The sequence below is a fragment of the Rousettus aegyptiacus genome, unplaced genomic scaffold (assembly GCF_014176215.1).
Source record: "Rousettus aegyptiacus isolate mRouAeg1 unplaced genomic scaffold, mRouAeg1.p scaffold_m13_p_3, whole genome shotgun sequence".
NCBI classification, from domain to species: Eukaryota; Metazoa; Chordata; class Mammalia; order Chiroptera; family Pteropodidae; genus Rousettus; species Rousettus aegyptiacus.
In genome coordinates, this window is record NW_023416306.1 from 155,018,822 (window position 1) to 155,046,773 (window position 27,952).

Below are 27,952 nucleotides of genomic sequence, written 5' to 3' on the forward strand. Positions count from 1 at the left end.
CCGGCGCCGCGACCTTAGGTCACGGAGGTCCCTCAACTTAAAGATGGCGGCTTCGGCAGTGAGGGGCGCTATGGCTCTGCGGACGAGTACCGGCCGGCCGATTGCCTTTGTCAGAAAAATCCCTTGGACCGCGGCCTCGAGTGAGTGACAGAGGCGTAGCAGGGGCGGCATTTTTAGATCCAAGCGATCCTCAAGCGTTTTGCTTTCTGCGAAGCACTTAAATCAGCGTGGTGGCTGGATCAGGAGGCTGAGTTTGCTCTTGAGCTCACAAATCAGCAGCAAGGAATTTTGTTTGTAATTAACCCTGTGGGGATGTTCCTTGAGCTTTTGGGGCACGTGTGCATGGTTTTCCATCTTTCGAGGCGATTTGGTGGAAAGGTTTATTACTCGGAAACCTATAAGATTTACGATGTAGGGATTATTTATATGATTGCAGGGAGGAGGATGAATTGAAAGTGGCGAAATTGGAGGCGAGGAGACGAGCTAAAAGGCAGTTTCAATAATTTACTTCAAAGGTGAGAACTTGAACTAGGTAATGGTAAAGGGGAGATCGGATACACTTACGTTAACAGAGTAGACAGTTTTTCGTGTTGGAGGAAGAGCACAGAGTGACGGAAAGGAAGGAATGACTTCCAAGTTTTTAGCGTTGGTGAATTTCGTGGTTAGAATGTAGGAGAAGCAGGTCAAAAGAAGATGAAAAGTTTAAATGTATTGAGTTCGAGAAACCTTTAAGGTCTCCGCCATGCAGTTCGGCAGAGGAGAGTGTATATCATTCATTGAGAAATACACTCTGAAGCCCTATGGCTTGGGTTAGAATTCCAACTTGGCCATTTAATAGTTGTATAACCTAACAGAAGGTAACTTGGCAAAGGATTCACCACTGTTCTTCAATTTCATCATCTATAAAATTGAGTCAGTAACATTCCTCATAGGATTGTTGATTGGATTAAACGAGTTTATGTGTAAACTGCACAGACTTGTTTGTGCTAGATACCGAAAGTACTAAATAAATGATAGTTATTTTCTTGATTACTAAAATTGAAGCTCATAGGAGATAGAGGATTAGGAGTAATCAGTACTGAAGTCTCTCACCAACATTGATTTTTGTCAGCTGCTGTTTTGAGATAAGGTTTTTACATTTGCTTACCAAAATTTTGGTGAGTGGTGTTAAAATTTGAATTTTTACAATTTACAATTTTACATGTGCTTATGGTCACTTTTGTAGATAATCCAGGTATCAGGTCAGCCTCCTTAAACAAAAGAATAGAACAGAGATTACTTAGTTTTTGCGGACCAGGTATGATAGTAGGATGGGAAACAGATTGGTTCGTGCCCGTTTCCCATCCTACTATCATATCTGGTCCACAAATACTAAGAGTAACCTCTGTTCTATTCTTTATATGTGATGGGTAAAGAAAAGCCCAGTAAAATGTCTCGTGTAGGTCCTGTGAAAAACTGGAAAGGCTTAGAGGTTTCTCCAACATCTTGCAATTGGGAGGTTCCAGACCATAATGGGCTGGTTTAAAACCGTTCTAAAGAGTCTGTATAACATTCACCTTGAAGCAACTTCTAAGTCGATTCATTCATTCAGAAAGTATTTAAGGGGTATCTACTATGTGGTGGGCATTGTTCTTGGTGTTTGCAGCTGGTTTTCCATAAAAATTGTACATAATTCAGGAAAAGGGTTACCTTCCAGAGCTAGTTTGTTTTGGAAGTGAATGTGTTCTAAAACTTTTAATACCTGGTTTAAAACATGCATATTTAACACTTTCGTTTATCCTTCAGTAACATGTTATGTGAGATCAGATCTTGCCAACTGGTTTGACCAACTGTTAGAGCTCTTCAGAAATTTAGTCCCTGTGGGTTATCAAAAGATTACTAGACATTTGTTAGCAAATATCTATCAATCACTGTGGGCATAGAGGACTCAACACTCAGGAAGCTTACACTATAGTGATGGGGATGCGGAGACTTACCAACTACAAATGCAGGCAGCTGTTTAACCAATTAGGTTAAGTGAACTGGGGGAAATAAGCAAGTAATATGAAGAGAAAGATGTTTTTGATATAAGATCAACGACTGTCCCTCTTTGAGGCCTCATAGGGCTAATGCATTGTCTTATGAAATAATATTTGACCTAGGTCTTGAAAAATAGTTGTTTAGGGAGGGGCAGATAGGATTACCACATTATCAAGGGAAAAGAATGATGTACAAAGATGGGAATCCACAAGTTGGATACATAGAATCTCATTTGCTGTAATGGAGAGTAACTATGAGCCAGCCATGGGAAATAAGTCAGGAAGAGTAGGTAGGGTCAACCTAACAAATTTTAGAAACAACCGTTTAACCTAGTGCAAATTTTAAATTATGAAAGGCAAGTAAATTGGGTTTTTATTTGAAAATCTCTAATGTAGCTAGCAATACTCTGTAATTGTCTTCTATGTGATCTTCTCATAGGGATTATAATCCATGCACCTAGTATAGTACCTGGTACTATGATGAACACACTCAATTATTTGGTGGGGATGAAGACTACAGTCAGCTCAGCAATTTATCCATGTCCCCACCGCATCACCTCCCTAAATCTGGTATATCGCAGCTTTATAGTCAATACCAGAGCTGCCTCCTAAATCTTAAGGCTTTAGGAAATGCAGAGTAGCTCTTGTTCACAAGACGTTTGAGGCTCTAGGACCCCTTTTTTGTTTCTGTCTACAATCTAGGATGGGGGATACAAAATCTGTTAACTACTTTTGGCCTGGGACTTGAAGAATAGTTGCAGTTTAGGCAGGGGCAGATAAAATTACTGACATGTTTTCTCCTCCTATACAGGTGAGCTGAGAGAACACTTTGCACAATTTGGCCATGTACGAAAGTGCACTCTACCTTTTGTGAGTATTATTTTATATTTTTAAAAAGTATTAATGTTATCCTCTATTTTGAATTTTGTCAAAGCATATCAACTTATCTGAATGTCTAACGGAGTGAAGCTGTTCAGAGTTTTAAAATTTCTAAATTCTAAAATGTTTTCTAAAATTATGGATGATACTGATTAAAAGGTAAAAAAATCCTTATCCTAATCATTTGTGTTAGTTTTTTGTTGTTGCATAACAAATTACCGCAAACTTAATGGCTCAAGACAACACACCTATATTCTTTCAGTTTCTGCCGATCAGGAGTCTAGGAACAACCTGGCTGGGTCCTCATTCAGCTGGGGCTTTGGTCTTATCAGAGGGACAACTGGCAAAGACTGATTTTCAAGCTCCTACAGGTTATTGGCAGAATTTGTCTTTCAACTGTAGGACTGAGGTGTCTTCTTTCTTGCTGGCTTTCAGCTGGAGGGTGCTCTCAGATCCTAGGGACTGCCCACAGTTCCTTGTTACCTGGCTTCTCTGCAGGCTGTTTCCCAGCATGGCGGCTTGCTTTCTCAAAATTGGCAAGGGAGTTTCTTTCTCCAGCCTGCTAAGGCAGTCTTATAATGCAGCCATGGGAGTGCCACCTCATCACATTTTATAACCTGATCAAGGGAGTAACATCCCATCACTTTCACCTTCTTCTTTTGGTTAGCATGTCACAGGTCCCTCCCACACTCAGGGGAAGGGATTATACAGGGGGTAATATGACGGCACATGGGGAGACCATAGGGCCATTTTACAGTTCTGCTTACTACAGTTCTGCTTACTACAGTTATAATGGCTGAGGTAGTGAACGATAGTTTTATCATAAAACTTATTGGTGGAGAATATGCATTTTAACCTTTATCTTCATTGAGTGCTTTTTAAAAAGTGTTTTCATGTTTAAATGTAATAAATGTACTTTCTTGTGAGGGTTTAGAAATCAATATAGAATTTGTTCTACTTTATCCCAGGCTGTATTTTCTGCAGGCTTTCTAGAATTACTGATTTTTTGGGGGTGGGATGTGAGTACACATAGTTTACACACCCTTCACTAAAACTACCCCTTTTTTCCTTATGGCACTGAAAAGGCTGTAGTAAAATATCAACCTAAATTATCTTAAGTTCTTAACTCTTGGTTTAATGTTACTTGCCTTCCAAAATCAAACAGATTACTCCTATCTAATGCTAGTGAAGGTGTAGGGAAACTGACAAGACGTTTAATGGGTACCTTCATTTTTGAACTTGCACTTGCTTTGATTTAGCAATTCCATTTCTAGGAATTTATTCTACAGAAATGTGTGGTCAAAACATTCAAAGCAGCGTTAATAATTTCATAACTAGAAAGAACCTAGCTTCATTAGTGGGATTATATATTCATTGATACAATGGAATTTTACACTGTTGACTAAAAAAATGAGGTATGTGTATTATGGATGTGAAAATATTTCTATAAGCTTAAAAATTATAATTTTACAAAGAGTATGAAATTGATATTGAAAAGTTTCTACAAAAAAAATTAACAGCCAGCCGTCTTGGTTGTCATTTCACTCTTAAAAGTATAAACAAAATAATTTAGGACCTGGTGTTAACAGATCTTAAACAAAAATAGGCTTTGATTCTTGGTAAAACAAAATATAACAGGAAAAATTAGTTTCTAGTTAAGTTCATTGCACTCAAATTGGAAATCCAGGTCCCTGTCTTTCTTAGATGTAGCATGTCTAAATTTTTAAGGCCTTTACTCATGGAGATGGTCATATGGAGGTAGAGAGGGCTTTAGAAATTGTCCTATTACCTGAGGTAAGGAGTGAATCACTGGGACATTACCAGAAACTTTCCTTGTTATCGGTTAATACTTATAAAGTTACCTTTGAAGTATAGGGGTATTCTCTAAGAATTTTTTTGGGAGGCAGAGCAGAATGTAAATTTGTAATAAGACTGATGATGTACATTGAATAGTGACATCTTGTCATGTCGTTTCCATAATAGGGCTGGTCGGGAGGGTGGGGGGGGGCAGGTGCATGCAAGCACACTAGAATTTTTTCTACATATGCTGATGTATAAGCTTGACTGATACATGCACTCTGCCATTTGCACAAGTTTAAAGTAGCAAGATTGCTTAAATTAACCACAGGTCTGGAACAAGGTAAATAAGGATAATAGATGTATTTTTCCTATTTTTCATTAAGAACATGTGATAATGGTAATGGTGGTGATGAGGGTGGTCACAGAATTGCTAGAAATGCAACTAGGTTTTGAAGCTTAATTTTCTAGTTTCTAGAAGTGACAAAGTTAGAAACGAGAGTACTTTTTTATGGGATTAAAATTTCCCTTGACTATTGCTGTTAGTGCGGTTTGTATCGAGAATGACAGAAAACTCATTCCGATATTTTACTTCAGTGGCAGCAGAAAAGCAGAGAGAATACCAAGAATAATGGAGAGATTAAGCTTTGGGTAACTAGGAGGGTGAATACATATTAAAGCAAGGTTTTGGACAGTAAAATGTCTTTTATCCCATTTTGGCAGATGAGAAAGTTGATGGTTTGATTTGGAGCTCATGGGAAACATTTTCAGGTTCATGATTCAAGTTTTCTTAAATTTAAAATTTTTAGGACAAAGAGACTGGCTTTCACAGAGGTATGGGTTGGATTCATTTTTCTTCAGAAGAAGAACTTCAGAATGCACTACAACAGGAAAACCATGTTATTGATGGAGTAAAGGTAAATATTTTTCTATCTCATACCATGAATTTTCTGCATATTAATTAGGTCAGAAGTGTGGAATGATAGGGACTTTGGGATTTGTAACTGAAGCTGCCTTAATGTTTGTTAAGGAATGGTGGTAGTGGTAGAGTGCCCAGTTTTGAGAGGTCTGGGGAGGGAAATACAGGAAGGTTGTAATGGTTATTAGCAAGCTTATGTAACACAGAGCAGTGGAAACAGCAGTCTGCTTACAAGGGATACTGGGGTTGAAATCCTGGCTTTTCCACTGTGTGACCTTGGGTCAAACTGATTTCCAATTTTTAATTGAAGTTCAGGGAGTCTTATGAACAAAGAACAAAATTCTCTTGACTTATTGGTGCTGACTTCCTAATAAAAAGGCAGTCTTAAAGTGGCAGTTTTCAGTTTTAATGTTTTTGCAGACCTTTCCTTTCTTTACGGTGCTTATTTGATTTTTTTCAGCTCCACGTTCAAGCTCAAAGACCAAAAGTTTTGCAAGGGGATCAAACATCTGATGAAGAGAAATATTTTTGAAACTATTACTGCCTATTAAAAAAACCTGAAAATTTTGTCTAAATGTTTTTATTTGAAACAAATAGTTGCACCAAGCTAGAGCTTACTTTCCCCACTCCAAATTAAAATAGAACACAATAGGGGCAAACATCATTTGGCAGGACAGTTCCAATATGTGAACATCCTTCTCACTGGGGTTGGGACAACTATTCATAAGCAGTTGTTCTTACGCAAAATATTAAACCCCAAAGTACTAAGGTCACACAAAAGGAAGTGGTCTTAAATCATGTGTGGGGCACTATGTTCTATAAATGCCACAAGGTGGGAGAAGCACAAACAACCCACTGTTTAAAAAAACTAAATAGTTCAAAGTAGAATTTTCCATCCCACCCTTTCTCCTGTAATAAAAAGCGCTTGGGTCTGACACCCAGATTTGGTTTTTATCCTGACCATTTACAAAGTGTTCCCCCATATGAACTCTATCATTAGGGTTATGGATAATAGTCCATTCACTCTGAAGAGAGGTATATTTACTCCTTCCTCCTCTTCTTGCCTTCATGCTCGTGTTCCTTGGGGCGGCTGCTATCTGAGGGTCTTTTAGAGCCACCATGCTGTTTGGCTTCTTCCAAAAACTTGTCCAAACCAAAAGGATCTTCCTCAAACTGAACTGGTCCTTCTCGACCTCTTTGCCTACGGTCTGAACCAGAAAACTCCTTATCGGGAACAAATCTAGGGAAAAAAAAAAAAGGCCATGAACCACTTTGTTTTCACTGGTGCGAACACTGAAACTGAGGTGTGTGCCTTGGTACCTGTTGGTCTTTATTCTGGCTTCTAGGTCATCACCATACATGTCCTTGTCCAGATTTTTACTGGGCCTGTATATATTTTGGGCCATATCTTTACCACCTCTCCAGGCTTGATCGTAAACATTGTAAATTTCATCTTCTCCACCTGCAAAACCACTGTCCATACCCTATAGAAAAATAGAGGACGTAAAAAAGATATACGGTAGTAGTTATTAAAAGTTGAATCTGCATACAGTCATGTGAAGAGTAAATGCTTGCTCATTTATAGCTCACATTTTCACCAACCTAAACTGCAAATTAAAAAGATGTTCATTAAAAAAACTCACAAATCCCATAAACTTGTTCATATCATCTTTGGGACCTTAGGTTAAATAAAGTACTTATTAACAAGTATGATTACTTTAGTGACTTGTCTTTAAAATTGAGGGATACCAGTATAAGCAAGTACTAGACAGTTTCCATTTGTATAGACATAGTGGCAAAAAGATGAAAGAAATGTAAAGTTTTATAACCTAACTTCTTTCATTTGCTACTAGTGTCTTAAATCTCAGCCAGCTGTAATAGGTCAAAATCGGAGTTGTTTTATCTGACTTGTCTTTTAAATTACAACATGCAACTTCCAATTTTTTGGCATCATGCTAGCATACCTTAGGCTAATCCAAATCTATGATACGATTTTCTTTTCCCTGAGGATCAGTATTCATAACACCCAAGATGCTATTTCTGCTGTACCTTGGACTGGTTGAAGAGCCTTTGGTCATACTGAACTTCAGTGGAAGTCCGAGGATTGGGCACACCAAGAGCAATGACCTCACTGATATCTCGATTTTCATTTCTCTGAAGTTTCGACCTGTTTTGGAATACAATGCCACTAACTGAAAATTCTTCACAGAATTTCAACTTAAAAATATCATCTTGGAAGCAAAGGAAATGAATATGTCCTGTTAACACCTTGTGAATATATATTCCCTAGTAATGCATTAGTGGATTAGTATTTCAGATATGTGATTATTAGAATAGGTAGTTTTATAATTAGACCCTCCTGTTAGCTGAGAACTTTTGAGAGACTCATTCTTGACACAGAAATTTTTAATAGAAGGAATCACCTTACAATGCATGCTGAGAGAGGAAATTGCTATGGTCTATATTTGCTATTATTATGTGAGGATTGGGGGGCCTGGATACAAATTAGATGTATCATATGAATCATTTTCAAAAAGCTAGAATCAGTTTTTCTACCTAACTACATTTAGTAATTTTATCCTATTAGAATTTTGAGGAAAAACATGTCAATGACTGGATTAGTCAACATAATTTTTGACAGATTAATTTCCCTGACGTTTCAGTATGTATGCAATGCAGTATGTATGGTAACTATCGTCATTTATTTTACTAGAAGCTCAGGTCTTAAAATGATTCTACAGACAATTTGATTTTCATCCAATCACAAGTTAACTGCTTTTCTATGTTACCAATTCTCATAGCCACTTTACTGGTTTTAAGGGCCCAATTTATCTACAGAGACACTTTGATTTTTATAGCTTAGGAATTTCAGACCAAAAGTGTCATTAACTGCATACTGTCAGACTTCATTCCTCTCTCTTTCATACTGTACATTTACTCACAATTCTAAATTCAGGTTTTCTGCTTCCCCAAGACATCACTTATCCAGGGAGATGAAATACGCCATTAAACAAAAAGACCACTACCAAGAATCTTTTTTTGTGTTTAAAATATGAATTGAAAAAATGGATTATATTAGTTCATACAATGATGAGAATATGCAAAGCTGCTCATTTGGGAAGAAAATGTTTTATATTTGCATTTCACCGTCATTCAGAATTTTACCTTCATATTACAGTATTTCCTCATTTCAGCAATTTCAGTCCTCAACCTTTGTTGAACCACAAACTTCACCAATCTCTACTTTATTCTAGGTCCCTGTACATGCATTTAGTTTGTTCTAAACAAGTTTGTACTTACTAAGAGTGCGTTGTCTGTATGCCAACTATATTTCGATTTTTAAAAAAGTGCTTTGTCAATTTTCTCAATTTTATATAATAGCTCTTTCTGAATTTTAAATGAAACTGCTCATGAGAAGTCAATTTTCACCTTTTACAAAACCTGCTTTTCTCCTCCATTGTACTCTGTATAGTGCTCCGCATGGAAAAGGATCTGAATAGAGGCACTGCTGCTTATTTCTTGTCTGGAGGAACATTTGAAATTAGAAAAGAACAGACCAGAACAGTTCTATCCACTGTTGTCTTTTCATAAAAATAACCTGAATTTCCTTTTCTATATCCCCATCATTCTCAATTCTGGCTGACTCTATAAGATGATAGAAGAAAGATTACTTTCAGAGATAGTCAATTCTTTTGCCAAGACAGGTAGTTAAATGCAAGAAAATAAGTGCTAAGTTATTAAGTTATCAAACTAAAGAGGAAGGGAGAGACGCAAACCTGGTCTTAGTTCACAAAGGCCAGTCTTCACAGTTTGTATTTATGTCAAATAGCACCTACCTCTTATCAGGAGCTGCCCTGGAAAGATTCCGGTCATGCTGTCTCTCTTTTCGCCTGTCATGCCGGATTTCATCCCTCTCACGTGCCTCCCCGTCCTCTGTTGAAGTTGAATCATATAAGACTGAGTTGAAAATTACTTCATTGCTATATTACCCATTAATACTTTGAACAAGAGAATAATCTTTAACCTTAGAAAATTCCATGAATTAATTTAAATCCAATAGTACTGTTTTAATTTTTGAATGTGAATTCCAAAATCATGCATGCAACTTAATGGTTTGGGATAAAGTATACTGATGTTTTCAACCTACTTTGAAATGTATCAAAGTAGTGAGGTGGACTGAAAGATGATGAATAAAGAGGGTACAAACATGATAAAACAAATTTAGCTGTATTAATCATTTTAAGAAATGTTAACTATAGATCTAGGTAGTCAAGATATGGGTGGTGTTCACTGTATAATTTAACTTTTTTATGTGTTGTAAATTTCATAATAAAATATCAGGGAAAAAGAATTATGCATAAATTTACCCTTATAATATTGGGTTGCCTATGAATAAAGAACTTTGGTTGTATCTTCATCTCTATTGTGTTTGTGTCTAACTTCATTTTTTCTATCCTCTCCAGTCTGAAGGAATAGTGTGGTTAAGAGCATGAGCTTTGGAGCCAGTCTGTTAAGATTCAAATACTGTTTCTATGACAGATTACCAATTTGACCTTGTAAAGGTTACTTAAGCACTCTGAGCCTTGCTCTCCTCTTCTGTAAAAACAGTGACAATAATAGTACCACGACATCAGATTGCTGCAGAATTATAGGAAGTGATCCATGTAAAATGGTGCTTACCATAGTAATCAACTCAATAAATGTTAGTTTTTATTAATATATGGCAAGAGCTTTTTCAAAATTTTAATTCATTTCTCAAGAACCACTCTTGTTTTTTTTTTTAAATCAGTTAGAGAACTTAGATATAGGGAAGTTTTATTTCTAATTATTGTCAGTGGTTAGGTGTCCAACAGGCAGGTAATTTGTATCTTGTCTCAAGTCATTCATATATGATTCAAGGAACTGGATCACTACTTATAACCCTGGTTACTTCTCTATAGTTGAAGTCTAGACTCCTATAACCAACTGCCTGCCGACACCTTCATTTTAAATTTAACATGTCCACAACTAAACTCCTAATCTTTCCCTTTAAAACCTCTTTATCCTGTAGTCTTCCCAATATTAGTAAATGGCGACTCAATCCTTCTCAACTGCTCAGGTCAAAACTTCTGGAGGCACTCTTGACAACTGCTTTTCTCTAAAACTTTAACCTAAATCACAAGTCAATTTTGTCAGCTCTACCTCCAAAATACATCCAGTATCTGACCGTGTTTTCACTACTACTCATTATCATCTCACTGGATTATTGCCAATAGTGTTCTGGTTTCCCTGCCCATTCCATGGTCTTCTAATATGTCTGATCATGTAACTCTGCTCAAAACCCTTCAACTGCTTCCCTCATTACTTGAAGTAAAAGCCACGTCCTTACAATGGCTAAAAAGCCATATGCCATCAAGACACTACTCTTATTTGCCCTAACCACTTTTATTTGCTACTCTCCTTTCTCACTTCAGTCCAGCCATATTGGCCTCCCTGCTTTTCCTTGGACATACCAGGCATCTTTCCAACTCAGGCTGTTTGCACTTGCTCTTCCTTATATCAAGGACATTCTTCTCCAGATATCTACAGGGCTCACTTCTTTCAAGTTTTCGTGCTAACGTTACCATCTCGGAAGTGAGGTCTACTCTGACAAGCCTTTCCTTTTGGCACTTTTATTCCACTTCTGTTTTATTTTTTTCTATAGAAGATTATTACTACATGATTAACTTTTTTTGGTTTGTCTACACTCTTAAATGTTCAGTATTATATGCCCCCTTCCACCTGTCTAGTAGACCATGCGTCTAGAAGAGAACCTTGCACACAGCAGATGTTCAATATGAACTGAATGAATAAAATTGTACTAGTCTAGGACTTAAGTTTCAAGAAAAATAAAACGACGGAAATGCCTATTTTTAATATGCCATTTTAAAGAGTATATGGCTCAGAACTTTAAAAACTCCCCATGTAGTTCCCATACTGAAGGCTGCATTTAAATATATATTCTTCATTTTCTTCTGCTTCATATGGCAGAAGTTACTCTTTCTATATTTCTGAAATAGTTGTATTTTCTTCATATGTATGTGCTACTTTTGTATACAGTAAAAGACAATTGGTTTTCTAAAATGAGATATATTTTTTACAAGGTAAAGTCAACTCGGTAATGAGAACGTCATAATACCTTTTTCCACATGGGTTTTTATCCCAGCTCTTCTCTCCCTGGCTTTCTGGGCCATTTCTCTAAGTTTCTCTTCATGTTTCTCCTTTTCTTTTTGAGCCATCTTTCTCTCTACTTGAGCACGCATTTCCACAGCTTCACGAGCCTGTAAGTAAAGTCAAATGTCAAATAAGACACTATTGGGATAAATGATTACAGCTACCGTTTAATTCCTGAACTAAAGTCTGGCTTGAAAGCAGTTATAAAGAATTCAGAGTTGTTAACACTGATTAAAACAAAGATTAATGCCCAGTAAAAGATAGTTTGTCTGAAAGACATTGCAAATTTAGCTTTATCACTATGGGAAATGCCTTAATAGCTAAAACTAAAATGATCCCAATAAATCTTGTAAGTCATGGGTTTCACTAACATTTTCTCAGAAACAATCTAAAAAATCTGTCAAAATGTTCACTTGCTCTTCCCTGCTACTGACCTTTTGGGGGACATCTACATCTAAATAGAGGAAAATCATGAAACCTAGTAATAGCAGCTGGCAATCCTCACAAAATAGGATCAGCCTAATGAGCTATTATTCTGGAATGCTGTAAGGAAGCTACATTGCCAGTGGTGGGGTGGGTGCACGAGTCTACAAAGGCTGAGACCAGGTAAGGAGCTGCAACTAGCACCTGCCATCTCTGGAATACATACCACAGGTGAGAGGCTCTCTAGGTACTCAGTACGGTAGCTAAAGTAACAATATCTTAGGTAATCAAGAATGGATTTACAAATTATCCAAGGGCATTAAATAATTAAACCTTCCGATCAGCAATGTAGAGGGCTTCAGCCAGTTTGGCAAAATTTTCATTGATGTGAACTGTCTGCAGTCCTCGTCCATCAGCAGCCAGACGTTTGTCTAATGGAATTGTATAACCCTAGTGTGAAAGAGGACAGAAAATAACAGTTACAAAAGAGCAACGACAGATTCCTAAAATCGGATTTAAATATGTCCATTCTGACAACCACTTGAAGTTCTTTTTCTTATATCTTTCTTCACAATTATTCAACAGTAGCAGCAGCTAACACTGAGTGCTTTGTATGGAGGATCGTTAAAGCACTTTACAGGTTTATGGTCTCATTGAACCTTCACAGTAAATCTGTAAGGCTGGTAACACTATTGTTTTCATTTTACAGGTAAAGATATTAAGGCAGGGAGCTTAGGTAATGTCCCCAAGGACATATAGTTAATAAATGGATGAGCTAGGATCTAAACTCAAGACAGTATGACTTCAGAGCTCATGTTCTGGCAAAATAGATTCTCATGTTAACAACTGTGGATTGTAATTAAAGGAAATGACTATCAAATAGCTAAATAGTTGTTCTTCAAGTAAGTATAACAGTCATAGAAAGGTGAAACAAATCACTGAAATTATAGTATTTACAGGTAGTTTAGTCTGCTGTACAGTTTTAATGAGTTGTCAGATTCTTGGAACCTTGTTAGTTTTAGTAAATGGAAAAAGGATAAAACTTTGAGAGACAACTGAGATTCTGTGTTCTGAAGTTTTGCATACTATTTCAATAATTTAAGAAATATGATGGAATATCCATGCTACTTTCTGGCTTAAGGTTTATTTTTGCAGATTTCTGACTAGACTCCCAAATGCTGATCTCAAGTCCATGGCCTTTATTCCTAATGCAAAGAACTGTTACAGAATAAGTTCAAGAAACCTCATAGTTTACCTACATATTCATCGGCCCAAATCAGATCACTCAACAATCTTTTTGTTTTATTTTTTAATTATTATTATTATTTATATATTTTTTAGGTGAGGTAACCCTTGGTTGACCTCACAGATTGCAAGGACCTTGTCAGCTTACAATCTCTTATTTTTTTTTTATTTTTTACACCTATAGCACCTGTTCTTCCTCGGTGGTCTCCCATCCAAGTACTAACCAGGCCCGACACTGCTTAGCTTCCGAGATCAGACAGGATCGGGCTTATTCAGGGTAGCATGGTTGTAGACCAATATTTTTGTTTTACGATGAGTACATAACTTCCTTTAAGGATTACTTTATATTTAATCCATGCGTTAAAGTGGCCTTCACCCGTCAAAAACAGAATCATGAAATATGATTTTGGGGAAAAGAGGAAATAGTGATTAGGAAATATATTCCACATCATTTTCAGATTCTTCATGGTTTCTGGAAAGCTTTGGAAATTAGTAGATATATAGGATTTAAATAGCTTATTCATGCAATGTTATATACAGATTCAAATAATTTAAAAATTAAAGCACCATATTTACTCTCTTGTTATACAATCATTTAAATAAATTTCTTTCAAAGATAATATTAAATATAAATTTGAGTTTTCTAAAAAAATACTATCATTTACTGATATGTTGTTACTGTATTCTACCTATTCCTTTTCTATGTGCTTCCAATAACTACAAGTCACTAAAAGAATCTACATGGTATTCATGTACCTGGCGTACTAACATTTCTATTATATTTTTTAAAAAGAAAAGTCATATACGTTGGGTGTTCTTTTTGAAAACATTCAGCTCAGTGAGATACTGATGTTTTAACTAAAGTTCCCAGGCTGAAGTTTCTTCCTGGGTATTTTCCAGTAGGTTCTAATATAAGAGACTGATTCTATGACAACTTAATTACCTTTGCATTTTTCCAGTTTGAAATACAAGGAGGAATCTTCCACTCCTGTTGTTCCTTCACAGTCATCTGAGTTGAGGAAAGAGTGGAAAAGACATTTTTAGATTTATAGTGTAGCTAAAATCCCAAGCACAATCTTTTTCTTCAAAGGCAGAAATATGGATAAATGTAGTCAAAGGCTGAAATTACAGTTGTTTGGTAGTACTATATACTAATGTTTCTCTTAGCATGAATTTTAGGAATAACTTTAATATAAAAAATGAAAAGTAATATATAAATTATTTTTAACATTTATAAATTCTGGCTAGTATTTTTCCATATTTAAACTGATGTGTGACCTCTTTGGGATGAAAACTTGTCCTTTTGTTGGTAATAAAATATAATTTTAAAAAGCCACTCAAATTATCAGAGACCTAATGATCCCAGGTACTCACTTCCTATAAATGTGACATCCTTCATGTCAAATAGCAGATCCTGTTCATTGCGTTAAAAGCAGGGGTTAGGGTAATAATAAAACTTATCGCTAACATTTTACATACATTTTACCAGCACTCTGGAACTACACATTATAGTCTTGAGTGGGTCCCTATTTGATCTTGAAAAACAAATTGAAAAAGAAAACAATAAGCAAGTAATGGTGAAATATACTTATAGAAGCATCTAGACTTTATGGTAGATTATTTATAAAATTAATAATCATGAGTACAAATATGATTTTACACTACAGCAAAATTACCTTTCGGCTAGGAGAATGCATGACAGGTGCAGGAGGAGAAGGTGGTCCTCGGGGAATTTTCTTATTAATCCTGAAGCATAAATCAAAGCACACCAGAGATATACTTTTTTCTTTTTAGTTATTAAGTCTCAAGTCTCCCTTCCTCATTTTCTACTATGTAAAGCTTCAAACATATACAAAAACAGACTGTATAATGAATGCCCACCTATCATACACTAATTGCTCAGCTTCAGCAGTTATTAAAACATGGCCAAAATTGTCATCGTTACCACCCAACTCATCTCCACAATACTGTTATCATTTCATTGAGTCATATATATTTTTTTCTATTTAAGAACCAGCTTTATTGAGGTATAACTGACATGCAATTAACTATATTAGGTATTTAAAGTATATAATTTGATTAAATTTTGACATGAGTATTTACCTGTGAAACTATCATCACAATTGAAAAAATGAACACACTCATCACCTCCAAAAGTTTGTGTGCCCCTTACCTATCCTCACTTGTCCCCTCATTGCCCGTCTTCCCCTCCTTCCCCACAGGCAACCATTGATCTATTTCCTGTCATTACAGATTTGTTTGTATTTTCTAGGGTTTCATCTAAATGGAATCATACAGTATGTACTTCTTTTTGTCTGGTTTCTTTCATTTAGTATAATTATTTTGATATTCATCCATGGTATTGAGTGTAATAAAATTTTATTCCTTTTTATTGCTCAACAGTATTCCATGTATAGATATTGCATAATTTGTTTATCAATTCACCTGATAATAACATTTGGGACCTTTTTATCCTTAGATATCTTTTTTAAGAAGAGTGGTTCACTCTCATGAAGCCATCTACTTACTTAAACCTTGGAGGCTCCATTGGATCTTTCTGCATTTCCACCATCCGAATAACCCTCTGTTTTGCTCCAGAGTTGAAAGCCACTCCTTGCTGAGATGGTGTATATCTGAAAAACGAAGATGAAACTAAAGGTGAAACTAGTCCTTTTTAGTTAGTAAGTCTCAAGTCTCCCCTCCTCACTTTTTATTACATAAAGCTTCAAACATATATAAAAACAGAGCATATGCAATGAATGCTCATCTATCATATACCAACTGCACAGCTTTAGCAATTATTAAAACATGTCATCATCACCAACAGGTACTCATCTTTTTACAATCCTAAACTAGAGTGCATATGACAATGTAGTCTTTCACAAGGTATTAATAGCAAACTGCAAAATATTTAGGCCAAGCAGATAGCAACGGAGATAAGAGAACAGTAATTATGAGTTACAAGCAAAATGTAAACTAAAATCATATTAGTTTGCAAGTAATCCATCTCTGTCCATTTTCCACCATGGAAGGCAGTGTCAAATTTCATAGATAAGAGGTCTAGAAAATAGTACCTATTTTGTTAGTCTGCATTTGGGAAAAAAACGCTCCATAATATTCTCAGTAGGCAATTTATAGTATCTTTTGACTAATTACAGGTAGTAAAACAGAGAAAGAACAATGGTAGCAGCCCTAACAGCTCTGAATTTCCCTTTAATATCTACGTGAGTATCCCTCCACACAAAGATTTAGAGTGAAACCCCTTAACATTTAGAAGTATTATAAGGATGTCTATTATATAAATGACATTAATACATCATTAATTATCAACATTATACATTATCATTCTAACAATTATTATGTAAATTACATCATGTAATATTGCCAATATATTAATATTCATAGTATATATTACATAATGCCTATTATATGTAAATGAAAACTAAAAATAAAAATGTAAATGTTAATTTCTAAAAAAAAAATGAAAAATATTTTGAAAATAGCATATCTTAAAAGTGGATCTTAAAATTTTTTTCTGCCTTTAATTATCTGCACAAGGTTAATAGGCTTTAAGTCATTATTTAAAAACCAGATTTACAATTGTGAAAGAATACCAGGATTCCCAACCCCAGTTAAGTCTGACACGAAACCAAGATTCCCAGGCAGGATCATACCGGATATACTGAGCAGGAGCCAGTTTATCAGCTGCTCGAACTGGCATGGCCGCAGCAACCTTCTGTGACACAGACTTTTCTAATGCTACCCTTGTCTTTTCTGTTATCTGAAATAAGAAACACCACATTGAGTGGTTTGGAAGTTTAAATAAAGATTTAAAAAGTCATCTAAAAAATTATATATAGAATTCCCAGTTACCTCTTTAATAGCTTCTTCATCAGGTCTCTGCAGGTCTGGGTCATCTGCATTCATGACTTCCTTGGGAACCAGGTCAGTGTACTTGCTATAAATGACCTAAAATGTTCAAACATAAGCAGACTTAAGAAAAACAGAGAATGGAAAGAAGCAACCTCCTTTAGTCATTTCAGAAATCAACATTCCCTCTCAGCAACTTATAAATTTAGGACATAGATTTTGTCTTCTAGATTTTAAAACCCAGGAACCTTAAAATATATATACAAATTGCTGCCCTGACTATATAAGTTAATAATTTTCCTTTGGCCACATGCATTTAAATTATTTGAGATCTTCTAATCAAGTCAGTATTCAAATAAACTGTGCCAACAAAATCTTATGCATCAGTGATCCCTATTTTTGAGGCTCACTAGGACTTGAAATTACGATGATATAAATTGCCTATAATACCATTATCTTGGGTTACAAGCTTATCAGAATTTAAGTCAGGTTTCCAAATAATTTACAAATTCACTGGGCCTGGACAATTTTATTGACCTCGGTCTACTTAGAATGTTTGACTTTTCTGGCATGCACTCTATTCATAGATTAAGAAAAGGAACATGTGCCATTGTCAAAAAAACCAGAACACTTTCTTCCATGAAAAACAAACAAACAAATAAAAAAACCCTTGCAAAATAATTCTATATACAAAACTTATTTTACACTCATTGTCCAAATTTAGGACTGCTATCTGATTTCTACTAGGCTCAAAATGGTTTCTATTAGGCTAACACTGATGTGGTAGGCCTTTGACAAAAAATAGAATATTACTTACTTTCATGCCCATCTATACTTCTCGAAACTTTCACAAAAACTTATATGGCAGATATTATATAAAAGAGGTATTTGAAATTTAACAAATAAGCAGCCTTCTAGATTTTGCTACTTGAGTTAGGACTTCTTTAGCACACATAGGACAACTTATGAATATAAAAGAAAATGAAATTGCTGGGCAAGTGAGAGCTTCAAAAATTTTCTGAAGAAAACCATTTACTCCTATAAACTAAAGTTTTATGTCAATAATTGCATTCCACCATGACATTCCCTAAAATCGCTTAAAGGAAATACATGCTATTTTAATTTTTTACCTCAAACGACAGAGCAGAAAACACTTTATGGCCTACTCAACCTGACCTGGCTTGGCTTACAACTTTAACCTCCCCTTGTACCTCATGTTCCCTCATTCACTATACTTTAGTCACATCGGTTGTTCTGTTTTTTGAACACAACATGCGTTTCCCTAATTCTGGGCCTTTACAGTGTTGTTTACAGTTCTTCAGTGAGTTCTCAACTTCTGAATCTCAGTTCAAAGCTCCTGCATGCACTGATGAGGCCTCTGCTGGATATTCACACTAAAGCAGCAACCCCTCCCCGCTCAATCATTCGGAGTCACAGCACTCTGTTTACTGTCTTCAAAACACCACTCACAGTAATAAATATACTTATTTTACTTGTTTATCTGTGTCCCCTTTAACATAACAACAGTAATAATAGCTAACATTTATTAAGCACTTATGTTGTGCCATTGTTCTTTTGCTTTACATATATTAACTAATTTAACTTTCATATCAACCCTATGAAGTGTGCACAGTGACTATACCTATTTTCTGATAAGGAATCTCTTATTCATTAAAGTATCTACAGTGCCTATAACAACGCCTGGTCCATAGGAGACATTCAGTCAATATTTTTTGTACAAATGAATGAATATAAGAATTTTAGAGATGCTCTATTCCACGGTAAAGATAATTATATTTTAGGTCATGCAGAACATTCTACATAAGGTGTTGATTTCCCAGGAAAAAAGCTATCTAATGGTTATAGGCTGAAATCTGTAGCTTGTTTTTCTCAGAAATTAGAAAAGGATAAGGTAAGAAAGTGTGTAGATGATTTACCACAAAACATGTACTACTGACATGTAGGCTACTAGTGTCACCATCCTCTTAGGGTGTTCGTTTTGGAAGGAAGCCTGAAGCTCACTCTAGTGAGAAGAGTGAGGCTCAGTGCATTAAGATCTCACAGCTAGTAACTGATCTCAAAAGTCTTCTTTCTTTTTAGAATGGAAAAATCTACATCACAAGAATTTATATTATATAACAATTCTCTAGAAAATAATACCAAGACTACGAAGAGTTAATTACTTTTACACAGCAATCGGTACAGGAAGAAATTCCAAGTAAATGGCTCCCTGGTAGTCATACATGCTCAACATAAAGTCTCAATACTAATTTAGCATACAAGAGCCATTTGCTGCTCCTTAGTTGGGTATTCCAAAGTTAATAACCCTTTAAATGAGCATCAATAAGATTCTAGTATCTTACAAAGCTGAGTGAAGGACATCTGAAGAGCAAGATTCCACCATGGTAATTAACTATAAAACCCCCAAGTTTTATTGCCTTAGAACCAAATGTGAAGAAATTCAGTATATACCAGGAGGCAAAGGGGCCAGGAAGGGTTATCTAAAAAATACAATACACCGTCGAAGGTATTAGGAGAACAAATAAGCTTTGTGATCAAAATAAAGCAATAATTCAACTTTGAAACAGGTTTTTTTGTTTGTTTGTTTGTTTGTTTGTTTTTAATTACTAAATACTGGCAAGAAATGCACTAGCTAAAAGGACAGCCTATCAACATATGCACCATTTCAGAGGTAGAAAGAAAACACTACTTTTAGGCTTAGCTAGTTCATGAAATCATACAAATGAGGTAATAACATACAAAATTATCTCGGGGTTAGTTTGAAGTTGTTGGAGGTTTTAATTCTTATAAAAAAAAAATTAGGGCGCAATGCACCACGGAATTTTACATATATATTTTTTTTAATAAATGAAGACCTACACGTACCAACAAAAATTTTTAAAACATATTAAGTTAAAAAAGCAAATCTATGGAAGCTATGGGCATTAAAATCTCATTCATGTTAGAAAAAGGTATATATGTTTGTGTGTATGTAAATTACACATATCCATAAATACCTAAATCCATAACAAAGGTCTGATAAGATATATATCACTGTAGTAATAGTAGTTACCTCTGGGAATTAAAGTGGGAAAAGTAGGTAGGTAGGACTGTATATACTTATGTAATATTACTGTCTTTTACAATAAAATATTAGTGTAATTTTAAGATATCAATAAAATAAGGGGAAAAAGGACTCCTGGGCTTTTAGCATAGTCAGGGAGATATCACTGCCAATCACTGAGTTAGAGTTATAGAAAAAATAGGTTAGGAGGAAAATTATGCATTTAGTTTCAGATTTGATTGAGCAGTACTTTGGGGGAAATCTAGATAGATGTCTTTGTAGACTGTAAGATATAAGGACTTAGGGCCCAGAAGAGAAAACTGGCCTGGAGACACAGATCCGACAGTCATCAACATATGAGTGGCATTTCAGTAAAGGGAATAAATTAGAGAATGCACTGTGAGAAAAGTCTTAGAGACCTTCTCCAGAGAGCTATCTCAGCAGATTGTTTGAGGTGAAGTCATATTACAGTGAAATGAAGAGTGAAAGGGAGGTGAAGAAGAAGAGATCAGAAAACAACTCTTGCAAGAAGCTTGAAAAAAAGTGAAGAAAATTAGGTGGAAATTTGGTAGTGGCTAGAGAGAGCCTAGAGGGTAGTCAGGGAAAAACTATTCTTTCAAAATACTAGAAAAACAAGCATATTCAAATACTAACAGGAAGGAGCTGGTAGAACAGGAGAGGTGATAGGCATAATGTTGAAAAGGAAAAAAAAAGAATAAATAAAGAAAAGGTAATGTTATAAAGAAAGAGGAAGGGATGAGATTTGGAAAACACTAAAGTAAATACATGTGACAAGATTAGATTTAGGTAGGAGAGATTTCTTATAGAGAAGAAAGGTAAAGTCAAGACAAAAAGACAGTCTACAGCCATGCCACCCTGAACAAGCCTGACCCCATCTGATCTCGGAAGCTAAGCATGGTCTGGCCTGGTTAGTACATGGATCGGAGACCACCTAGGAAGACGAGGTGCTACAGGCGTGTAAAAAAAAAAAAAAAGACAAAAAGACAAGTGCAGGATAAAGAAAGCTGACAATTTTCTTATAGCCTTTTTATGTAAATAGATGGGAAGTCACCTGTTGAAAGGAAGAGTTAAAGCTTGGAGGAACACCAAGGGAGCCCAGTAGAACCACAAGATAAAACTGCATGACTGCATAATTATTTTCCCCAAAATTCATCAGCCATGAAGTAGGAACAAAGGATGGGTTATAATCAGTGCTATTTTAGAGAGCAAAATGAAACTCTAGGAGAGAAAGAGAAAGCTAGGTACTGAAGGCTCTCAAGTATTTTTCCCAACATCTTCAATTCTAAAGAGATTTTTTACTTCTATTTGGAGTATTTATTTATAAGAAAAAAAATTAGGTCTTCTTAAAAATAGTTCTTTGGCTCTGAGTGTAGCTACTCTGTAATGACATTAAGTAAATTTTATTTTTGGTCTTTGGATTACTTTATAAGCAAGGCTATCTTAAATCTGGATAGCAAACACCCATTTTATACTTAATCAAGGGGAAAGTTTGTATAAAATTATAGTTAAATGAATTAGTAAAATAATTAAGTATCTATGTAAGTACTTTATAAATACATGGAAAAGAGTTAGAAGATGCTACAGATGAAATTAAATTTTGATTTTTTTTTTAGGGTGTTAGGGTTGTAATCTTTAAAAATTTGCCGATATTTAGAAAGGTGTTAATACTATAAAATAATTGTTTTTAAAATGTAAAACAAATAAATAGACCTGAAGCATATATAAGCTATCATCAATTTGGGAAATTTCAAAAGAAAAAGCCATTGCTGTTATGAAGTCATAATGTAATGTTCATTCTGTTAGTAAGTAATATCTTCAATTAGCCTAAGTATATTTCACTGCTACTTTTAATATAAACTAAACACACAGAGATTTATCATTTCCACTAAATTAAAAAAACTTCTTCACAAAATAACTATTAATGTGAAACAAAATGAATGAGAGGATTACCTTGTCTTTTGACTGTCCCTGTCGAGCAATTGCATCGTATTTAATTTTTCCTTCAGCATCCACCTGAATGGCCAGTGCATTTGACATTTTTTTCTTTCGTCCCATATCCAGTGGATACTGGGCCACGTGGATCTCTGGAAAAGCACCTCCATCTCCAAAATCCTATATATTAAAAGAAAATAAAAAAATATTTAATAGTAATTTGAGATTCAAGACGTATTCATTCATTCAATAAATAATTATTGAGCCCTTATATGCAACATGCTATAGATATGGCAATAAATAAAACAGGAATCTTGTGGAGTGTGCATTTCAGTGGGCAAAGATATCAAAAAGATATTTCTGGCTTGTGATAAATGCCTTGAAAATAATAAAGGGACTAGAAAGGGGCTACTTTCAATCAAGTGGTAATGTGCGCTAAAGCCTGAAAGATGAGAAATAAGTCATGGGAAGATCTGAAGGTTGCATTTTCCAGGCAGATCAAATAGCAAGTGTGAAGGCCCTGATGCAAGAATGAGTTTAGCATGTCCTAGAAAACAAGAGTCCAGTGGGAGTGTAGCTTATTGAGGACAGAGGGGCAGATACATAGGTGATAAGACTGCATGCGTAGACAAACACTAAATTATAAAAGGGATTCTAGACCGTGGCAAGGAATATGGTTTTTATATATGTGGCAAGGAAAAAAATTAAGCAAAATGTTTAAGACGAGGAAAAGATGTTTAGTTTTAGCATAAATAATTTCCTTATTGATGAACAGGTCAAGCTACAGTTAGGGCAGAAATGCAAAAATTTTTTTCTTGGAATTAGGTTTTAGTAACATGAAATTAGTATTCAGTATTCCATGAGAAGCAAACAAATAGAATAGGAAAAACCTCGAAATAAGTTTACCATATTTCTAATGGTGATTAGAAGGGAGAACTAAGACTTCTAAAGTAGAATAAGCAAAGTTAAGTCTGTCAATGAATTGTAATAATTACAAAAGATCATCAAATAAACAAGAGTATTAAATATAATTTTAACTAGTTTTATTAAATTTAGTAATACATGCTTAATATTTTAATACAATTTACAAAATACAAACTACTCTTATATTGTTTAATTCTTTTAATTCTTCAACACCTCCTATATTCATACGGAAAAAATTCTAGTTTAGAAAAGTTAAGTGATTTTCCCACAATCTCACGGCTAGCATATGCAGGACTTGAATCCAGATCTTTTGATTCCAAAAAACTTTCTATTTCCAATTAAATTGAAATACCTTTCTTTTAGTGTGAAAAAGGCAATGCAGTAGTAAAAAAGATAGGAAAAACTTATTAAAATTAATAATTTAAAGGGGATTTGATAAAAATAATTTATGAAAATAACCACTTTTATAAGACCTCCTCCTTCAAAAAATATTCCATTAGATCGTGGCTATATAATTTCCTAGGTACTTGCTAAAGAAAGGTTTGACATTTTTTAAAGTAAATAATAAAGCTGAGAGAGACATTTTCTTGTAAATCAGGCAAAAATAGTTAAAGTTCCAAGAAAGGTACTACCTGTACCCAGGCCATCCATCTGACACATGCTCAGATGTGCTGGAGTTCAACTATAATAAGCACTTCAGAACTATAGATATGGCATTATGTGGTCATTTAACTTGCCAGAAAATCACAGCTTTTACTTTAAAAACTAGAACACAATGCTTTCTTCTGCAGAGCATTCACTCCCCTCAAGAAGCAGTTATGGTTATTTCCAGATTAGCTGGCTATTTTGGTTTGATTTTCAAATAAACTGTTCTGTTCCACCAGCATATAGGAAACATTTAATAGTCAAGTAAGATTTTAAGAAGCTAATAGAGCCTCAATGTCGAAATGTGGAAATGGAAGCAAGGATGTTGTATATAAAATGCCTGACACCCCCAACTCCATAATCTACTGAGGTCAAATGAAGACTATCTATAATCCCTCAGAAGAGACACTCAAGTCCTCTTTCCAGCAGTTCCCAACCTTTTTGGCACCAGGGACCGGTGTTCCTATTAAAATCTAATGCCTGATGATCTGAGGTAGAGCTGAGGCAGTGATGCTAGCACTGGGGAGTGGCTGCAAATACAGATGAAGTTTCGCTTGGTTGCCCACTGCTCACCTCCAGCTGTGAGACCTGGTTCCTAACAGGCCACAGACCTGTACCAGCCCATGGCCCAGAGGTGGCGAACCCTGCTCTATTCGATTATGCCAATCACTACCTCTTGACCCAGATCAGAGAGAATTACAGCCTCTGCGATGATCTCTTATATTGCTGTTTCTCATAAATTATACTATCAACAAAAACAAAAGCAACAACAAAAATCCCTTAATAACTGAAAGATTTGCCTTTGCATTCTAGAATAAGCACCAGAGGATAGCTGAGAAAAAAAAATCACACAAACGGGGCCTATTTAGGAGAAGACATGATCTAGTTGGGTATTTGTTTTCCAGGCTCTATAAAATGTTCTGGTAGGTAGGGGAAATGACAGACAAGACAGGGTAAGAATACAGACGGCTTCTTACAGGGTGGTATGCAATAAGTTTTGATATAATAAATACTTAGCTCTTTCACTATGAAACCACTTGGAGGCATATGAAAAAAAGCTAAGGGCATGAACTTCACATTTGTAAAGTAAAAATCATAACCATAGGACAAAATATAATGAAGTGATAAAATGAAAATAACTGGGTGCAAAATAAATGGTATAGGCATTTAAGAGTTTTTAATAGGGCAGGTGTATTCCTTAGGATGTGAAGAAAGAAAATTTGCAGGTGTCGGAATGAATATTGGGAGGAGAAAAAAAGGCTTGATGAAACATTTCAGATTCTTTCCCTCTCTTTTACTGCCTCCAAGTTTACTATCAAATTTTCTCTCTTACACCTCCTAAAAATTTATCTAATATGTATATTATGCATATATTAACACTATCAAATTGAAGAAAAGAAAACAAATGAATAGAAGTTAGGATTTGCCCAGGGTCACACAAATATTAAGTAGCACAGTTATGATCCAAAAAGTTTGTTTTTTAAACTCCTTGTCAGCTCTTTCCACTATACCCAACAGGAATCAAAAAAAGAAACGCTGCTAGAGTTTTCCCTGGAGGAAGGTTGTCTCTTCAGTGTTGTGTGGTACTGTGCATGTAGGGAGGAGGCAAAAAGGTACACAAATATAAATTCTTTCATTTTTCTTTCTTACTTTCCCATTATTTTCCATATGCTATAATCCCTAGATTTATAAAAGGTAAATTTGTTTCTTTTGTATGTTTAATAATTTGACATAAGAAGAGTCATAAAGTAGTATAATCCTCCAGTGATTGCGAAACAGTGATAATAAGCAAGAAGAAAAAGATTAATTTTTTGAGGGGAGTATATGTCTTGAGAGCTCACAATCAGAATTTCTATCATGTCAACATTCATATGTGGAGATTCCAGGGTTTAAATTTATTTTACAAAGGTACTATAAAAAATTTCAGCACACTTTATACTGTAAAACTATAAATCCAAACTGAAGATCCTTATTTACCTCTAACAACCGAGGTATCCAGCCTTTCCGGTACCCGTATGGGGGTGGTTCTCTCCGGGAGGAGACCAGTGAGGTCTGTCGCGATCTTTGGGATCTTGCTTTTTCTTCAGCCTCAAGCTGGTCTTGAGATAGCTGAGTAGGTGCAGGTAAAAAGCTACAAGCAAAGATAATAAAAGTCAGAATTTTTAAAACTCTTAATTAATTTGATTACTGCAATTTGGCCACCAGAGACTATTTTCCTAAAAGGCTTTTTCCTTTGAGCAAAAAAGCAATTTTTCAATGATTTATTGCAGTATTCTATATCTGTTGTTTTGTTATGTCTGGAAAGAAATCAGTACTCAGAAATGTATAGTAAAAACATTTTACTAGAATGTAGGCAAATAGTGCCCAGAATCAAAAATTAACAGATATTTCACATAAAAGACAAACAACATATTGAGTTTTTATGCTTTCACATTTCTTTTCTGGTAACAAGCAAGTAAACATTCTTAATGACCCAGGGGCCAACTGTCCAGTATACAGTTTTCTTAAGTGTCTTTGCTATTTTTATATTCCTTATTTTTAACTATTTTACTGTTGTGCTTCTTACTTTTAAGTATTTTAGTGTCAATACAAAAGATCAAGGATTAGAACTGAATAATAAAAATGGGGATAAGAGAAACATAAGTTGCATATTTAAGTGCACTTTCTCAATGGTATCTAGTTTAGAATGCAATTTAAAATTTAAGAGGTCAAAGACTTAAAGCCTAAAGATGTAATCTGTTATTTGTTATTTAAAACAGTCTTTCTACTAAATAAATCATTCTTAACTTTTAAGTAAGATAAATCTTATTACAGAGCTATTCCAAATTACCACAAAAGGATCCCAGTAGATGAATATGTTTAATGGAAAAGTTAAGGTTCCTTTGTGATTCTTGGCTAGGAAGCACATTTGAATAAGCAGTAGAGCTTATTTAATCAACAATATTTATTGATCACTTGAGTGTAGGCACTATACTAGGTAGGCAGTGAGACTATAAACTGAGAAATACAGTTTACAGTCTTGCAGGGGAGACAATCAAATAATCACACAAATCTGTACCTACAAATTATTTTAAGCAACGAAGGAAAAGTACAGAGTGCTATGACAACACACATCACAGGGATCTAATCCACTGTGGGGGTGGGTGGGTGGTAGATAACATGATGGCTAAGAGCTCAGAGTTTAAATCCTATGTCACTTACTAATCTGGATAAGTTATTTACCTCTCTGAACCTCAGTTTTCTCATCTATAATGTTAGATCAAGACTATCTACTTCATAAGGTTCTTATAAATATTAAATGAGAAAATCCACGAACCACTTGCATGGTGTCTAGATACCACTCAACATGTGTTCCATAAATATCTGGTTATTTGGAGCTGTTCTATGATTCCCTCAGTTTAGGTTAGTTGCCCCCATCCGTATTTCCACAAGACTCTCTGTGTATTAACCACTACTATAACATTTACCTTACTGTACTGCAATCATCTTTCCATTTACCTTTTTCTCTCTCACTGAACAACTTGAGGGCAGGAATCATGCCTTCTTTCATCTCCAACTCTCCAGGCATTGGCTAGCTCATAGCAAGGCCTACTTAAGTAAGTTCACTCTACCTTTCACACTCACCATCTTTATGTTACTATAGCCCTTTTGCCTTTCCTTAAACAAGCTATTTCAGGATATTTATATTTGCTATTCCTGCTACCATAAAATATTCTATTTAATAACTAGAACATTTTTTCCAGGAGTGCTTTTATAGAAAACTCCCACCCAGATTTTCGAGGGCCCTCTTCTTGGCATTCATGCATCTGCTCAATTATAACCCCCTAGAGCTGTTTTTTGAGGACTTTATCCAAAATAGCACTCCACCTCACATCTTCATTTTATTCCTAGTATTAACTACCTAAAATTGCATATTAATTTATTAACTCATATATAGTCTGTCTCTCCTAGAATGTAAGCTCTGTGAGGACAAGGAGTTGGCCTGACTGATTGAATACTGTAAAACCTTCACTACAGTAGTGC

General features: G+C 35.2%; 2 protein-coding genes and 1 pseudogene across 2 annotated transcripts in view; 1 reads left to right on the top strand and 2 right to left on the bottom strand.

Moving 5' to 3' along the window:
- Positions 1-18: 18 nt before the first annotated feature.
- On the top strand, positions 19-6,180 carry LOC107516676 (SRA stem-loop interacting RNA binding protein). The gene is made up of 4 exons (XM_016156632.2): positions 19-140; positions 2,830-2,888; positions 5,504-5,611; positions 6,074-6,180. Exons 1-4 carry the CDS (start codon positions 44-46, stop codon positions 6,143-6,145), a joined length of 336 nt encoding a protein of 111 aa, XP_016012118.1. The 5' UTR covers positions 19-43; the 3' UTR covers positions 6,146-6,180.
- Positions 6,178-27,952, bottom strand: part of SNW1 (SNW domain containing 1) — a 24,082-nt gene continuing 2,307 nt past the window's right edge. The window contains exons 2-14 of the mRNA XM_016156630.2: positions 25,907-26,060; positions 22,379-22,540; positions 17,347-17,442; positions 17,148-17,254; positions 16,002-16,106; positions 15,150-15,219; positions 14,417-14,482; positions 12,562-12,678; positions 11,771-11,912; positions 9,450-9,546; positions 7,663-7,780; positions 6,934-7,097; positions 6,178-6,853 (exon numbers count right to left, since the gene is read on the bottom strand). Coding sequence (XP_016012116.1) covers positions 6,655-6,853; positions 6,934-7,097; positions 7,663-7,780; positions 9,450-9,546; positions 11,771-11,912; positions 12,562-12,678; positions 14,417-14,482; positions 15,150-15,219; positions 16,002-16,106; positions 17,148-17,254; positions 17,347-17,442; positions 22,379-22,540; positions 25,907-26,060 — 1,597 coding nt within the window. The 3' untranslated portion in view covers positions 6,178-6,654. The remainder of the gene's footprint in view (positions 6,854-6,933; positions 7,098-7,662; positions 7,781-9,449; positions 9,547-11,770; positions 11,913-12,561; positions 12,679-14,416; positions 14,483-15,149; positions 15,220-16,001; positions 16,107-17,147; positions 17,255-17,346; positions 17,443-22,378; positions 22,541-25,906; positions 26,061-27,952) is intronic.
- On the bottom strand, positions 13,649-13,767 carry LOC118600544 (annotated as a pseudogene).

Coding starts and splice junctions, on each gene's coding strand:
- LOC107516676 (XM_016156632.2), top strand. CDS start 44: ATGGCGGCTTCGGCAGTGAGGGGCGCTATGGCTCTGCGGACGAGTACC. Junction 141..2,829: donor CCCTTGGACCGCGGCCTCGA/GTGAGTGACAGA, acceptor CCTCCTATACAG/GTGAGCTGAGAGAACACTTT. Junction 2,889..5,503: donor GAAAGTGCACTCTACCTTTT/GTGAGTATTATT, acceptor TAAAATTTTTAG/GACAAAGAGACTGGCTTTCA.